The sequence below is a fragment of the Lagenorhynchus albirostris genome, chromosome 3, assembly GCF_949774975.1.
Source record: "Lagenorhynchus albirostris chromosome 3, mLagAlb1.1, whole genome shotgun sequence".
NCBI classification, from domain to species: Eukaryota; Metazoa; Chordata; class Mammalia; order Artiodactyla; family Delphinidae; genus Lagenorhynchus; species Lagenorhynchus albirostris.
Genome location: NC_083097.1, coordinates 55,633,155 through 55,651,112, shown reverse-complemented (window position 1 = coordinate 55,651,112; position 17,958 = coordinate 55,633,155). Strand labels below are relative to the sequence as shown.

The following is a 17,958-nucleotide window of genomic DNA, read 5'->3' as shown; positions in this document are numbered from 1 at the left end:
ATGCTACAACATGGATGAACTTTGAAAACATCATACTAGGTGAAATAAGCCACTCATAGAAGGATAAATATTTATGATTCCACTTACATGAAGTATCTAAAGTAACCAAGCTCATAGAAAGTAGAATGGTGGTTACCAGGGGCTGGGGTAAGGAGGAAATAAAGAGTTACTGTTCAAAAGATATAGAGTTTCAGTCATGCAAGATGAAAATGTTCTAGAGATTTGCTGTACAACACTGTGCTCATAGTTAACAACACTGTACATTTTAAAAACTCGTAAGAAGAGCAGATCTCATGTTATGTGTTTTTTACCACAAGTAAAAACAAACAAACAAAAAAACCTCAGCAGGATACATCACATTCAAATTGCTGAAAACCAAAAATCAAGAGAAAATCTTTATAGAAAATGATAAACCCATGCAAACATTAACCACAAGAAAACTGTAGTGGCAAAGCAATCATCAGAACAAAGAGCAATACCAGAATGATATCACACAAATGGTAAAAGGGTGATTTCACCAAGAAGATACAACAATCCTAGATATGTATACACCTAACAAAAGAGCTTCAAAAGACATGAAGAAAAACAAATAGAACTGAAAAGAGAAATAAGCAAATTCACAATTACAGGTGGAGATTTCCCACTCCTTTGGTAACTGATAGAAGATGTAGACAAAGTGAGTAAAGATACATAAAATACCTTGGTGAAAGAGCAGGGTCAGTTCTTTTCTCAGCCTTTTCATTAGAGGATAGATCCACAATGTCATCTGTGTTCTGTACACAGGGAAGCTTTTGTTCCTTATTGCTTTCATCTTCATTTATCTCAGGACTTAAAGACAGGCATTTATCTATTAATACAAAATGCATATTATTATAAAAATGATAGCAAAAACATATATATTTAAAGCACAAAGGAATTTACATATAACACTGTAATGTAATGATTAAGAAACTATCCCAAAGTCCAATTTCTTAAAAGTTGAGCTATTCTGCTTTATATGTAATGTCTTTACTAGTAAGCCACAAAGAGCATATTATGATGCTTATAAATCACACTATGCTATCTAGCAGGATTCACTTATTAAAATCTTATTGGTGAAGTTGAACCACATAAAACTTAAATTCTACAGAAAGGTTGTTCTGATCTGTTACTATTTTTTCTCCTCTCTTTACTTGGTTATCTGCTTTAAGTAATCTATATGTGAATTCTTCAAGAAAGAGACCGAGACTTCCCTAAACTCTTAGCTCTCATTCCCTAGTGACTCACAAGTGTCAAAATGTCTGTATTCTAGGGAGCTTTAAAAAAGAAAAACGAGGGCTTCCCTGGTGGCGCAGCGGTTGGGGGTCCGCCTGCCGATGCAGGGGACACGGGTTCATGCCCCGGTCCGGGAGGATCCCACATGCCGCGGAGTGGCTGGGCCCGTGAGCCATGGCCGCTGAGCCTGCGCGCCCGGAGCCTGTGCTCTGCAATGGGAGAGGCCACAGCAGTGAGAGGCCCACGTACCGCAAAAAAAAAAAAAAAAAAGAAAGAAAGAAAAATGAGAGGAATACTTATTCTAGTACCTTTTATACAAATTAAACAACTTATTTTGGGTTCATAGAGGTGCTCTGTAGAGGCAGAACATGAAAACCTGTGATTTATTAACAAACACAATACACGTTTAATTATATGTACGTGACTTAGAATAATTGTTAATGTGAACACATAGGAGGTAACACATCTCAGAGACAAACTTGAGAGAAATATCTCCCCATTTCACTCTTTTTTTAATAAACGTTTTTTCTTTAAATTAAAAGTAAAAGGGTTTAACCCAGTACCATGAATACAGAACCAATCAATAAGCATTATTAGTTGCTACTATCCAGAAGAAAAGTAGTTAAGTTATACATCATATTAGTGTACGTGTCTTCACAAGTAATATAGGGGCTATTAACATATGTAATACACTTACTTTTGTGGTTTTCTCCTTTAGAAGAGCCTGGCTGAACAGTGGCATTTCCTGAAAGATTTACCTCTTGTTCACTACTTTCATCCTGATTCTTTCTTCTCCTTTTCTTTTGATTTACATCTTGTTCTAATGCATTCTGTTCTGAATCCTGTCCTGATAAAGTCAGAGACTGTTCTTCTTCTTCAACTGTCTGAGCATCCTTTTGAGATCCTTCTGTGTCTGAAATTCTAGTGCTCACAGACTCATCTGGATTATCATTCACTCTTTCACTGGAGACTTTTTTCACTTAAAGTAAGAGAAATTGTTATAAATATAAAAACAGCCTACAGAAAAATTCTTAAAGGTGGAGAAGATAAACACGTAAGGATGTCTGAGCGAAAATTTAAAGACAACCTAAACTGTCCAATGGAGAATGACTAAATAAGTTATAATACATTTATGCTATAGAAATCCATGCATCAACTAACAATGAGGTAGGTTTGTACGTAGTCATGTACAAGATTTCAAAAAATATTGTTGCCTTAAAAAAAAATCAAGTTGCAGAACAATATATACAGTATTACCACACTTTTATTTTAAGAAAAACAATTACATATACTCTAAGACACATACACATTTATAGGCATAGAAAAGAGTTTACTAACAATCATCCCTAAGAAAGCTAAGACTTTGAGGGCAGGGTACAAGAGAGAGTTCAAGTATTTTATTTTCTGTATCCTTTGTTTTTCAATGAACAACCTTATTAACAAATATTTTTAAACAATTTCTAGTGCCTTTTTTTGAAGGCATATTAATAGTTAATTGTATCAAAAGATGAAAATAATGAATTACATTTTAAAAAACAAAAATAATAAAATGTTATTTTTATTCAAAAAAAGTCAAAACAAGATTTTAAAACTAAGAAAATATGCTGGATTTACTCTTTATCAGAATAATAATCAGCAATTTTTAAATTCTGAGACTTGTAACAAAGTACCTGAAAAGTTCTCACATTAAATAAGATACAGTGAGTTACTTATGCTATCACTGTAACATAATAACCACAAGATTAGTGATAGATTAATATATCTATTTTAATTTCCCAGGGCTATGTAAGTTAAATAAATGACTAAAGAATGAAATAACTTTGCAGTTATCAATACTACTTTTAAAAAGATAGGGGCACTATGCTCTAGAAAAAGAAGTTCTATATTGGCTCTGTGCAGAAGGAGTTAACAAAGCAGACCTCACTGCTCTCCTTGGAAAGGCCTGCTTAAAAGGTTGGCCCTCAGCTTCCCTGGTGGCGCAGTGGTTGGGAGTCCGCCTGCCGATGCAGGGGACACGGGTTCGTGCCCTGGTCCGGGAGGATCCCACTTGTCGCAGAGCGGCTGGGCCCGTGAGCCATGGCCGCTGAGCCTGCGCATCTGGAGCCTGTGCTCCGCAATGGGAGAAGCCATAGCAGCGAGAGGCCCGCGTACAGCAAAAAAAAAAAAAAAAAAATGTTTAAAAAGGTTGGCCCTTGGGCTGCGTCTGGAAACTTGGGTTTGGGGAGAGTTCCCACCAGCCTAACTGACAAAAGTGGCTCGCTATACCTAAATTGTTTAAATAAACAATGTGGTTTATGCTGAACAAATGCTTTCCTTTTGGGAGTTTTGAATTCTGGTACATTCCAGGAAGAAGGTGTCTACATGACCAATCTCTAATAAAAATCTTGGGTGCTGAGTTTCTAACAAGCTTCCCTGGTAGACAGCTTTTTACATACCTCATTCCTACTTGTTGTTGGGGAATTAAGCACATCCTGTGTGACTCTACTGGGAGAGGACTCTTGGAAGCTTTACTTCTTTTCCCTAGACTTTGACCTATGTGCCTTTCCCTTTGCCAATTTTGCTCTGTATACTTTCATTGTAATAAATCTCGTCGTCTGTACAACTATATGCTGAATCCCGTGAGTCCTAGCAAATAATTGAACCTGGGGGTGCTCTTGGGGTCCCCCTACACAGGCTCTCACAGTCCTAGCTTGAGTCCTGCCTCTACCACTACTAACACTGTGAGACCTTAGGAAAAAATGACTTAGGATCTCTGAGGTTATTTCTGGGTTATTAAAACAAAAGGAAAGGGGCTGGAATGTATAACTAATATATAAGGTTCCCTGTAGTTCAAAGATTCTTTAAATTATGTGATTATAGCTAAACATTGTCCTCAGATCAGAATTCAAATAGTTAAGAAAATATAAGCCTAAAAATAGAAATACTCACATATGAACAATTTCCTACCTGGTACAAGTCAACATTAACCCTCAGAAATAAGGTGTGCTCAAACAATACAGTTGAGTCACAAGCCCAAAGTATTAGAGTTCCATTTTTTTTTTTTTAGACTTTTGTGCCAATTTGTTTTACAGAGAAAAATGATAATAAGTAACCAAACATGACACCCCAATATTCTGATGCTCCTTTATTAACTTATAACTATGCCCTCAATGCAAGAAAGATGTTAAATAGCCCAGCCATCCAATTATAAAATGTAAAAGGGAGCTGCTGTTTGGGGCCAGATAACTAGAATATTGAAGAAAAATCAATTCCCTCCAATCCGATGTCCTGATGATCTCAACTACCTGAACTACATATGAACACCCTAAGACTTGAGGGACAATATTGCAAGCCTATTATTATTAAGTAAAATAACACACTTTCTTTTAAATAAATACCTTTTACATTTTTCCGTGATTTAGAGGACTTCTTCTCCTTTAAAGTCTGATTTTTAACAGATTTTTGTTTTCTTTTCTCTTCTTCAGCAAGAACTTTCTGAAGCAAATGAGCAAAAAAATCGAAGTCAAAAGGGCGCTTTTCCTCTGTTTAAAAAAAAAAAAAAGAAACTTCAAGTTTTTATTTTAAAAAAAGGAAAAGAACTTTCAAGTTTTAATTTTTCTTAAGTGTAATACCAAAAGCGAATGGGCTTAGCAGCAGAACGGACAAAGAACTCTAATCACTATAGTACAGTCACACAACAGAACATCACTGAGCAATAAAAAGGAACAAACTATATTAGTTTAAAAAATAAAGAAAAGGAACTACTGATACAAGCAATAATATAGGTGAATCTCAAAAACATGCTGAGTGAAAGAAGCCAAACACAAATGAGTATATACTGTATGATTCTATGAATAAGACGTTCTAGAACAAGATAAACTAACCTATGATGATTCAAATGAAAATAGTAGTTGCCTGGGTCAGGATTAGGAGTGGAGATTGACTAGAAAGGGAAAGAAGCGGCCTCGCTGGAGTGATGAAAATGTTCCATGGCTTGTTTTGTGTGGTGGTTACACAGGTGTACTCTTTGTCAAAACTCAAACTATAAATTGCACTGTCCATAATTATAAATACACTTTTTTAAAAGGCTAGGATGATTAAGAAGTCTTCAAAAGCCTATCCACTACTTTATGTCCTCACTTTATTACAACTCTTTCACTATTAACTCTTACTCTTCCAAATATCAGCGAAGAGGATAGTAAATGAGTATTGATCAGGACCACTCTCACTAAATACCTATTAACAGTATTATATCAGAAAGAGTAATCTATGAACAAACCAGAATGAATCCACTCCAGGAGTCAATCCTTGCCTCAGCTCTGTGTCTACAAATACAGTGAATACAGAGAAGTGAATACAGGGAAAATGGTGCTCCAAGATTGTTTTGATTACAAGATGGCCTAGAAAAAGAGGTATATACCAAAACAAAAGTAAATTAGCCTCAGGAAACTAAGCCCAAACCTGAGATTCTTGAAAGCCCTATTTTATTGTGGATCCAGCTTTTTGTCTGTTCTGACCTTCCACACAAATGATTCTGAAAACCACAGCACTAAAATAATCCATAAAGTTCTCAGAGGAATTAAAAATATAAGTTCTAAAAAACACCATTTGGGTTTTTTTGTGTTTGTGTTTTAACAATTTCCACTACAAAGCATCAAACAGTGAATTTTAAAGGTTCTATTATAATGGTTTTAACAATGGCTCCACACCCCATAAAGACTGTTTATAGATTTATGGACTCTTTTCTGATTATAATGCATTAAACATAACGAAAAGTTTCAAGACCACTTCTCTAAAATGGAGAGGGTTGAGGACTAAAATATTCCAGATCTTCCAGAAGCCATTCCTAGAAGTGGTTTTCCTGAGGACTCAATACCACATTTGTAAGGTATAGGGCCCACTCATCCACCTTTGTGTCTACTCATAAAATAAATGTACATGCTATACAATCTAAGTACTTCTCTTTAGAATTTTTTTCTAAGATTAGCACTATGGCAAATGAACACTGAACACACCTATTAATCATGAAACATTGGTAATTATATTCCAAACAAAGAATACAGGAACTACCCTAAATAGTACATTTAATTCTGTTTTTCTTTACAGATCCCTTGATGTAGTTCTCTGGACTTAAAAAGAAACAACGTTCATTTTAATGAGGCTATTAGTTAAAAGCTGAAAGTTATACATCATTTCTTCAGATCAGGTCTAAATTCAAACGTCACCTCTTCAGGCACTTCCTGGTGGCACAGTGGTTAAGAATCTGCCTGCCAATGCAGGGGACACGGGTTCGAGCCCTGGTCTGGGAAGATCCCACATGCTGCGGAGCAGCTAAGCCCGTGCACTACAACTACTGAGCCTGTGCTCTAGAGCCCACGAGCCACAACTACTGAGCCTGTGAGCCACAACTACTGAAGCCCATGCACCTAGAGCCCATGCCCGCAACAAGAGAAGCGATGGCAGTGAGACGCCAGCACACTGCAACAAAGAGTAGCCCCCACTCGCCGCAACTAGAGAAAAGCCCGTGCGCAGCATCGAAGACCCAATGCAGCCAAAAATAAATAAATAAAACAAATAGATATATTTAAAAAAAAAAAAAAATCACGTCTTCAGACAGAACTTCCCTTAATACCCAATCTAAACACCCACCCCCTAACTCCCTCTTTTTTCTTCTTAGAAATTAATCACTATCTGAATTATCCTGCTTACCAATTATATTCCTCCTCCACCCAACTAGACTTAAGGCTCTAAAAGCAGGATTCTCTATCTGCCCTGTTCACCATGATATCCTCAATGCCAACAACAGTGACTAGCACACAGCAGGTGGTCTGTATTACTGACTGAATGACAGACTTACCACAGTAGGTAAGGAATCATCTATAGTGTAATATCTCCCAGAAACAATTAACCTCTTCTTCAGTACAGTTCCCCCAGAATAAAGAGCACTTAGAAATAGTATCTTCAGTCCCCCTAATTTCTTGGACTCAGAACTCTGCTTACTTGCTTCTTGATGTTTTAGCTATTCCCTTGCCTATAGATCTATATGAACTGCCAGACCTGAACTGCTAAAGAGAAAAATTTCCAGTCTTACTCTTCCTATGACAATATAGGGATGAAACAAATCTAAAACACACTGGAACCAAAGACAAAACATGGTCATTTTTTAGAATCTCCAAATGATTCCTTGTGAAAGAGGTCTTAATACTTACGGAATGCTTTGTCTATTCTCCATCCATTTGTTTTCTCTTCACGTTTAAATTTATTCTGTTAACAAAACAAAACAAAAACTCTTTGGTAATTTTCTCCCATTAAACAAGTGCAGATTATGTCTTTAAAAAAGCATCAAAATAAAATTCTTATAATAACATATGATTCTCTAATAAATAATACGTCTTTGCTAATAGGCGAGTTACTTAAACCCTTAGCTTTTAAAAAATAGAAATGAAAGATTTATACTGAGCTCTGTGCTCCTCCTTATGATCAATAACATGAATTAGCAATGAAAACTGGATTTACAGAGGATAGAAAAAAAAAATAAAGTCAACTAGCGTGGAAACAGATCGAACAGTAATCAATTAAGCTAACCAGAATTAACTCTTTAAAAACTAGTATATTCATATCAAGTTAAACCTCTTACATTATTATTCTGTTTTTAATGGCGTGGAGGGGAAACTGTAAAGAAACAACTAAGCAAAATTTTGAAGCAGGCCAAGTTTATGTTTAGAAACTTCTTTATATTAAGAACATTTCCTCATGCTTTTCTGAGCACCAAAGAGCCCCATTCCCAATTCCACTCCAGATTACCTCCTTTAAGATGGAGATGGTTAAGGTTTAGGGTTCAATGCATCCTAAGGTCATTAGAAAGTCTGAGGGCATACACATACACAAACACACCCTGCAGGAGGGAACGATCGGCCAATCTCTCCCTTCTACAGATCAGTGGTCTGAAAGCTTTTATTAAAAATACAAAAATTGTTTTATTGAAAAAAAAGAAAAATCACACAAAATAAAGAACCTCTTCACAGCCCCGTTCTTCCCTCCAAAAGAAACTACCCACTAACCTGACTTTATATTTTTTTATTAATTAATTAATTTATTTATTGGCTGTGTTGGGTCTTTGTTGCTGCGCGCAGGCTTTTTCTAGTTGCGGCGAGTGGGGGCTACTCTTCGCTGCAGTGCACAGGCTTCTCCTTGCGGTGGCTTCTTTTGTCGCGGAGCACAGGCTCTAGGCACTCCAGCTTCAGTAGTTGCAGCACGTGGGCTCAGTAGTTGTGGCTCACAGGCTCTAGAGCACAGCCTCAGTAGTTGTGGCACACAGGCTTACTTGCTCCGTAGCATGTGGGATCTTCCCAGACCAGGGATCAAACCAGGGGCACAGTCCCCTGCATTGGCAGGTGGATTCTTAACCACTGCACCACCAGGGAAGTCCTAACCTGACTTTAAAGCAATCACTTTCTTACATTTCCTCACTGTTTATCATCCAAGCGTACATCCTTAAGCTCTATAGTTTAGCCTTTCCTATTTTTTTAAAACTTCATGTGACTAACATCTTTCAACCTACAGATTATCCCTCTATTCCATTCTTTATTTTCCCTCATAAAACTTATTACCAAGTAGTATAGAAGTTTTCAAGGAAGATCATCTTTCTCCCTTAAAAGATCATATTATTCTTTAAACATTTCCTCAAAAGTTAACAAAAGTCAGGTCCACATGTAACAAAAGTCACGTAAAAAGTGACAGACTACAATTACTAAATTAAACATCCTGAGAGAAATAACAGGAGGCTTTAGGCATTATTCAATTCTAAAACATTGCTACATCATATTTTACTTAATTGAGAATATAATCCAGAACAAGTTAAAATATTTTTGAAGAATGTATTGATGTTCATCATTTTTTTTTTCTGGCCACCCCACACAGCTTGTGAGATCTTAGTTCCTGGACCAGGGATCAAATCCAGGCCCTAGCAGTGAAAGTGCAGAATTCTAACCAGTGAACCACCAGGGAATTCCCGGATATTAATCATTGAATTCATAGGCAGGAACCACTGTAGGCAAAATTCCACAATTATAAAATAAATCCCATAATTTCCATCTCTGGCCCTGACAAAAACTGGTAATGAGCTTTTTCCACATATCCAACCCAACGTAAATAATTTTAACACCAAACAAAATAAATGCATCAACTATTTTCAAGCACTAGACAATAGGCAGAGCAAGACTACAATCCCACAATCCCAGAGAGAAGGGAAACACAAAAGATGTACCAGCGTTCACACTGGCTGTCTGCCTGGGCTAAATTTCCTAACCAATGAAAGAGAGAAAAAGGCCAAACAGAGAACAGAGATCCTACTGAGCTGAGGAAGTAGATAATCTTTAGGGGCAGGGTTCTACAGAGAAGAGAGCTATTTAAAGAGGAGTCTCACAAGCCTGGTAGCAGTATCCCATAGGCTGTTGGTCTGGGTTCCACATGCCCAGAGCATAAGCTCTAGTGGAGAACAGTTACTTCAGGGACAGGAGCAAAAAGACGATACTAGAGGTCACGTAACATAGTGAGATGACAGGGTTCTTCCCACATGAATGGAAAGATTTTGTTAACATCCAAACATTCACCTCAGACACCAGAACAACCACCACTTAGAGACAGGGATCACACCCTAGAGTAGCCTTTCTCAATTGAGGTTCTAGCATGAGAATTAAGCCCTAATGCCCTAAGGGATATACTACATGTAATGAATCACCTTCTTTCCTGTACACCTAGAATGGTGTAATATGACCACCCTTAGAAAAAATTAGAAAACAGTAACACAAATTATTTTCTGTAGTTCAGATGAGAAACCTAGAGTAAGGACCAGTCTTAATAAAGCCTAAAATCAAGCTTTGGGAAGAAGAAGGAGAGTTAGCAATATATTAACTGCCTTCTAGAACTAAACACTCTTTAAAGGAAAAAAATACAAAATAAAAACAAACATAATCCAGACACTGTGCAACATATCCACAATGTCCAACATGCAACTGAAAAAAAAAATCCACAAGACACGAGAAAAGACAGGAAAATGTGATGCAGTCAAGGAAATGAAGAGTCAACAGAAACAGATCCCAATATGACCCAGATGTTGAAATTAGCAGACGAGAAAGTTAAAGCACCTGTTATATGTTCAAGGATTTGAAGGAAAATATGGAATGAGCAGATACAGAAATCTTAGCAGAGAAATGGAAACTAAGAAAAATAACCAAGGTGAAATCACAAAAATGAAAGGTATAATATCAGAAATGAAACATTCACTGAATGGGCTTAACAGCAGACTGAAGATAGCAGAAGACAGGATCAGTGAACTTATAAACATGATACCAGAAACTAACCAAACTGAAATAAAGAAAAAAGACTGGGAAAAAAAATGGACAGAGCTTTGGTAATCTGTAGTACAATGTCATGCAAACTAACACAGGTAAGTGGAGTACTAGAAGCAGGGAACAAAGCAGAAAAAACATTTTAAAAAACAACTCTTGGGCAAATCATAAACAAACTGCTGAACACCAAAGTTAAAGAAAAAATCTTGAAAGCAGTCATAGAAAAGCAATTCATATATATGTATAACTGAATCACTCTGCTGTACAGCAGAAATTAACACAACACTGCAAATCAACTATACTTGAATAAAATAAATTTAAAAAAAAAAAGAAAACTGGGCTTCCTTGGTGGCGCAGTGGTTGAGAGTCCGCCTGCTGATGCAGGGAACACAGGTTTGTGCCCCGGTCCAGGAGGATCCCACATGCCTCAGAGCGGCTGGGCCCGTGAGCCATGGCCGCTGAGCCTGTGCATCCAGAGCCTGTGCTCCGCAACGGGAGAGGCCACAGCAGTGAGAGGCCCGCGTACCGCAAAAAAAAAAAGAAAAAAAAAGAAAACCTTAAAAACAAAAAAGAAAAGCAATTCATGACATGAATGACATGAGTGATGGCTGACTTTTCATCAGAAACACTGGAGGCCAGTGGACAATGGAATGACATTTTAAAAGCACTGAAAGGAAAAACTATCCAACCAGACTTGTATACCTAGCAAAAATGAGACTCAAAAAAGTCTTTCAGAAAAATGAAAGCTGAAAGAATTTTTCAACAACAGATAGGGTATTCAGAACTACAAGGAGTGAAAAGCATCAGAAATGGTAAACATGTGGCTAAATATTAAAGACTACAGTTGACTCTTGAACAACCTAACTTTGAACTGTGTGGATCCACTTAAATATGTGAATTTTTTTCAATAGCAAATACTACAGTACTACACAATCCGAGTTTGGCTGAATCCATGGATACGTAACTGCAGATACAGAGGAATCGCAGATATGAAAGGCCAACTATAAGTTACACTCAGATTTTTCACTGCAAGGAGGATCGACACTCCTAACCCCTGCATTATTCAAGGGTTAACTGTAGTTTCTTTAATCTACTAAATTTCCGTTAAAAACAAAAGACTCTCTAAGCTAAAATAAGTTCATGGGTAGTGGGGTTTATAAGTAGAAGTAAAACATGTAATAGAATGAAGGATGGAAGATAAATAGAATTCTTCTTCTAAGAGGATATTATGTAAAGAGTAAAAAGGTACAACAGAAATAAAATACTAAAAAAATTTGATTAACCCCATTTAAAGCAGGAAAAGATGAGTAAAAAACAGATGGAATGAATGGGAAATAGTGAGATGGTAGACTTAAACAGAGCCATATCAATTATCACATTAAACATAAATGAACTAAGTTGTTAACAGAAATGTAAAACAGACATTTTGTTTTATTTTTATCAGGGGCAACATAAGAATACATGAACATTTCCTGTAGATACAATGAACCTATCTACAAAACAGAAACAGACTCATAGACATAGAGAACAGACTTGTGGTTGCCTGGGGGGTTGGAGGGTGGGGATAGGGATGGACTAGGAGTCTGGGGTTGGTAGATGCAAACTATTACATTTAGAATGGATAAACAACAAGGTCCTACTGTATAGCACAGGGATCTATATTCAATATCCTGTGATAATAAACCATAATGGAAAAGAATATAAAAAAAGAATGTCTCTATGTGTATAACTGAGTCACTGCTGTACAGCAAAGATTGGCACAGCATTGTAAATCAACTATACTTTAATTTAAAAAATAAAAATAAATGATCTGTACCAAAAAAGAAAAGAAAAGGAAAGGAAAAAAATGGATCAATCTAAAGAGAGAAACACAAATCTGTAATCGTGGTTAGATGTGTCAACTCTTCTCTCAGTAACTGACAGAACTAGATGACCCCACACCCAACAACTGCAGAACATACATTCATTTCAAGTGCACACTGACCAAGATGAGAGTATGATAGGCTTTATTTATTTATTTTTGGGGGCCATGCGGTGTGTCATGTGGGATCTTATAACCCGACCAGGGATCGAACCCACACCCCCTGCAGTGGAAGTGCAGAATCTTAACCACTGGACCGCCAAAGAAGTGCCGCAAGTATGATAGGTTTTAAAATAAATCTCAACAAATTTCAAAAAGCTTGAAATCTTACAGATTATGTCCTTTGACATTCAGAATGTCAAAGAAACAATAACAGTAAGATATTTAGAAATGTCCCAATGTTGGAAATTAAACACACTCCTAAACAATTGACATGTCAAGGAAGAAATCACAAGGGAAGGACTTCCCTGGTGGCTCAGTGGTTAAGAATCCACCTGCCAATGCAGGGGACACAGGTTCAAGCCCTGGCCTGGGAAGATCCCACATGCCGTGGAGCAACTAAGCCCATGCGCCACAACTGCTGAGCCCATGTGCCTGGACCCCATGCCCTGCAACAAGAGAAGCCACTGCAATGAGAAGCAGGTGCACTGCAACGAAGAGTAGCTCCCACTCGACACAACTCGAGAAAGCCCACACGCAGCAACGAAGACCCAATGCAGCCAAAAATAAATTAGTTAATTAATTAAAATTAAAAAAAAAAAGAAATCATAAGGGCAACTAGAAAATATTTTTAATAGAATGATAATGAAAACAGTGTATCAATATTATGGGATACATTTACAGCTTAGATGAAAATGTATAGCTTTAAATGTCTACATTAAAAAAGAAGGGTTTAAAATCTATGTTCTAAGTTTTCATCTAAGGAAGCTAGAAAAAAACAGAGAAAATTAAACCCAAAGTAAATACAGGCATACCTTGAGGATATTGCAGGTTCAGTTCCAGACCACTGCAATAAAGTGAATATCGCAATAAAGTAAGTCACACAGGTTTTTTTTTTTCTTTTTTTTTTTGGTTTCCCAGTGCACACAAGAGTTACATTTACATTACAGTGAAGTAGTCTATTAAGTGTACAATAGCATTATGTCTAAAAAAAGCAATGTACATACTTAATTAAAAAATATTTTATTGTTAAAAAATGCTAACCATCATCTGACAATGCAGATGGTTTGCCACAAACCTTCAATTTGTAAAAAAAAACGCAGTATCTGTGACGTGCAATAAAACGAGGTATGCCTGAAGAAGGAAAGAAATGCTAAAGAGTTTTTTAAAAACCAATGAAAACACACAAACAATTGAAAACTTAACATAGCTAAAAGCTGGCTCATTAAAAGACTTTTGGAAGTCAAAAACCTTTAGCAAGACAAGAAAAGAGAAAGAAAAATCATTAATCAATGAGATATATCACTATAAATCCTACAAACATTAAAATAGTAAGTGAATAGTATGAAATTTTTATGCCTATAAATTCAACAACTTAGCATCTAAACTGACACAAGAAGAAACTGAAACTATAAATACCCCTATATGTATTAAAGAAATTGCATTTATAATCAAAACCCTTCCTCCAAAGGAAACCATAGGCCCAGATGGTTTCACTGGTAAATTCTATCAAACATTAGAAGCAGGAATAATATTAATCTTAAACAAATTTTCTCAGATAACGAGAGGGAACACTTTCTAACTCATTTTCTATGACCACCATAACCTTGGTACCAAAAACACAAAGACACTAAAAGAAAATTATGAACCAATACTCTCATGAACAAAGATGCAAAAAATCCTCAAGAAAATATAACAAAAATCAGCAACATATAAAAAGAAGAATACAGTATGTGATTTATGACAAGAATACAAGGTTGGTTCAAAATTTGAAAATCAAGGACTTCCCTGGTGGCGCAGTGGTTAAGGATCCGCCTGCCAATGCAGGGGGACATGGGTTCGAGCCCTGGTCCGGGAAGATCCCACATGCCACGGAGCAACTAAGCCCGTGAGCCACAACTACTGAGCCCATGTGCCACAACTACTGAAGCCCGCGCGCCTAGAGCCCGTGCTCCGCAACAAGAGAAGCCACCCAATGAGAAGCCTGCGCACCGCAACGAAGAGTAGCCCCCACTCACCGTAACTAGAGAAAGCCCATGCATAGCAACGAAGACCCAACACAGCCAAAAATAAAATGAATAAATAAATTTTTTTTAAAAAATTGAAAATCGATGTAATTCACTAGTCCATTTTTACTTTTCTATACTTTGCCCAAAGACCTGCTGGGACCACACTAAACTTTTAAAGGAAGAGTCTAAACTGCTTCTAAAAGAAATAGTCTACTGACAAACTTATCATTAGTCACATCTGAGGGCTGCCTTCACAGAACTTTAACATTCTGTTCTCCTTATATCAGAGATCAACATTTGAAAAGGAACATAAAGAATATAAAAAATCCCTCATCTTTTGCAGAAATAGAATGACTATTACACTGTACACTGGTTCCCAGTAAATCAGTCCATGCCTAGTCTAGTTCAAGAAAAAAAAAAAATCTTTCTTAATGGTCCCTTTAATTAATGAAAGAAAAAGCCCATGGTTAGATAAAAATCTCACTATGAATTAGAAATGCACTAGAGCAACATGGTGTGCACTCAAATGCACTCCAACCCAGGAAACTTGTATGAAGTTTCTCAGCAAAAGGAACTATAAGATAGAGAAAGATCATTCTTTTAGGCATATTAAAGCACTAATTGATTAACATCATTGCTGTTGTTAATAGTATCACTGGAAAAAAGAAAAATAGTATCACTGGTTGCCCCCAAAGTTAAGGTGGCCTAGGAAAGCAACGGTTAGACCAGATATTGAGAACTATATAACTCAGCATGTTCTTTTCCTAGGAAATTCAGAGATATATTTTGTGTTCAAAATATACCCTTAACCCAAAAGTTCTGGTACATTTATCTACCTTTTTCATTACCTAACTCTTCTTTTATCTTAGTTTCACTGGCTTTATTGGTACTCCCTCAAATCCATTTCAGAAATAGGAAGATATAAATAAGAAAATATAATACTGAGGTTAAAGAGATTGTACTCATTTTATTTTATTATTTTTTAAAATTTATCTATTTATTTGTTTCTTTTATTTTTGGTTGTGTTGGGTCTTCGTTGCTGTGTGCCGGCTTTCTCTAGTTGTGGTGAGCAGGGGCTACTCTTTGTTGCGGTGCACGGGCTTCTCATTGCAGTGGCTTCTCTTGTTGCGGAGCACAATCCTGCTCTAGGCATGCAGGATTCAGTAGTTGTGGCACATGGGCTCAGTAGCTGTGGCTTGCGGGCTCTAGAGTGCAGGCTCAGTAGTTGTGGCACACGGGCTTACTTGCTCCGCGGCATGTGGGATCTTCCCAGGCCAGGGCTCGAACCTGTGTCCCTTGCATTGGCGGATTCTTAACCACTGCGCCACCGGGGAAGCCCTGTACTCATTTTAGAATTGAGAAATACTACATTACTTTTTGAGCTATAAAGAAGGACAGATGTACCAAAAACACAGTAGTGAAAAAGGATGGACTGAGATTTCAACCAAAGGTTAAAAAAATAGTAATTTTTAGTCTCTTTTCGATCAACAAACATAATGGGTTTACTTTACCTTAATTTCTATCCTTGCTCTGTGAGGAAAAAGCTGTCCAATCATAGAAAAGTCAGTTCCTACCATGCTGATGGCTAAGAAAAACATATCTGTTTCTGTAAAAGTAAAAGATTTAGAAAGACTGAGAATAATCTTCTAAATATTTCAGAGGAAAAAAATCTTACCTAAGTATATATTTTGAGTTAAAAATAAATTTGACAGTACTTAAGTTTTTTATTAAAGTCCAGTAAATCTTTTATCATAGAAATATATATCTACATACACGTACACAGACATATCTCAATTTTACTGCAAGGAACCTCATGGATCTATAAACACCTTCTTTAAACTTTTATATAGAAACATGGTTTAAGAAATTTGCATGTTCAAACCAAAGCAGCTAGAATTTTTAAAAAGACATTCTGCCTATCTGGTCTCAAGTGCCTTGAAGAAAACTGTCAGTCATAACCAGTATAATACTGCTGCTATGTAGGCAACTAAGACGTTCTAAGTAGTATGTGAAAGAAAGTAGCTAGAAAAATACACAAGAAACTGCTAATAGAAGTAACCTCAAGAGAACAGGATTGGGAAAGTCAAAGAAGTGAATCTTTCTTTTCATTCTGTATTATTCTGTTGTGTCTGAATTTTTTCCCAAAATAAACTGTATTATTTTTATAATAAAAGTAAGTACTAAGCAACAGCTTGCAATAGGTAATATATACTTTTCTAACTGTGTACTTTTTATCATTAAGACTGTGTTACACAATACTGAGGTAGAACATTATTAGCAGCATTAAAAATATTGTTCATTTTTCATTAAAATGGTATTTGTTGTACAGGGATTTGACAAAGAATATTCCAGCCAAAATGACCATAATGCTAACTCCTCAAAAGATTTCTAAGATAAAGTCAGAGGTATAGTCCCATCGTGGGGGGCAGGGGAAAGGTGCCAATAAAATTAGCTAGAGAAAAAAATTTGCTAGTTTGTTTTTTTTTTGTTTTTTTTTTACTTAGGGGAGACCTGGTTTAATTCAGAAACCGAGAAAATAATTCACCTTATTTCCAATAAATAATCTACACAATTTAAAATGAAAATCAGTTACCTTTATTTGACCATGGTTTAGAGTAATAGTTTTTCCTAAAGCTGGAGTATGTAGTTGTAGAACCACGCTCAAATATGGGGTCATTTTCCTCAACAACACAGGGGCCTTTGGTCCTTAAAACTTCTACAGTTAAACTGAAAAACAAGTAAGGAAACAAACAGTGAGATTTTAATAGCTATATTTTGAAATTTACCATGGTAAAATCATATCAAAAGTATAATATACATTTGAAGTACGCATATTTTCCAAGAATCTGCAGATTTTCACTCTAGGAAGCAAAAAGAAATGTCAACTTTTTTTCAAAATCCTTAACAGCAATATAAAATTTACAAAATATCTTTAGGCCACCTAAATAATTGTTTTTTACTGACTTCTGCATGCCCCCTATATTTAATATATATTATCTTATCATGCAATACCCAACAGGGGATACTGCGAAATATAAGCATTTTATATTTACATTTTATATTCCTGCACACAAAGCAGTTAAATATGCTTTTAAGAATTTAATTACCAATAAAATCATCATCACCAAATAGTGGAAACAATATGCAAAAACAATTATCATTAATAGCATTACATTTACGTTTATCATAGAATTTACATAGTATAAAACAATTTATTACTAATAAAACTGTCAGAAGACTTTCCATCCCTCTTTTTTATTTCCTTACTAATTTAACTTCTTTTTTTATTTTTAAAAATATTTATTTGGGGCTTCCCTTGTGGCGCAGTGGTTGAGAGTCCTCCTGC

The 17,958-nt window shown here is 36.2% G+C and overlaps 1 protein-coding gene across 1 annotated transcript in view; it reads right to left on the bottom strand.

Moving 5' to 3' along the window:
- Positions 1–17,958, bottom strand: part of BDP1 (B double prime 1, subunit of RNA polymerase III transcription initiation factor IIIB) — an 87,983-nt gene that overhangs the window by 61,092 nt on the left and 8,933 nt on the right. The window contains exons 6-11 of the mRNA XM_060146313.1: positions 17,206–17,339; positions 16,124–16,218; positions 7,443–7,497; positions 4,632–4,775; positions 1,952–2,233; positions 700–847 (exon numbers count right to left, since the gene is read on the bottom strand). Of these exons, the coding sequence (XP_060002296.1) occupies positions 700–847; positions 1,952–2,233; positions 4,632–4,775; positions 7,443–7,497; positions 16,124–16,218; positions 17,206–17,339 (858 nt within the window). The remainder of the gene's footprint in view (positions 1–699; positions 848–1,951; positions 2,234–4,631; positions 4,776–7,442; positions 7,498–16,123; positions 16,219–17,205; positions 17,340–17,958) is intronic.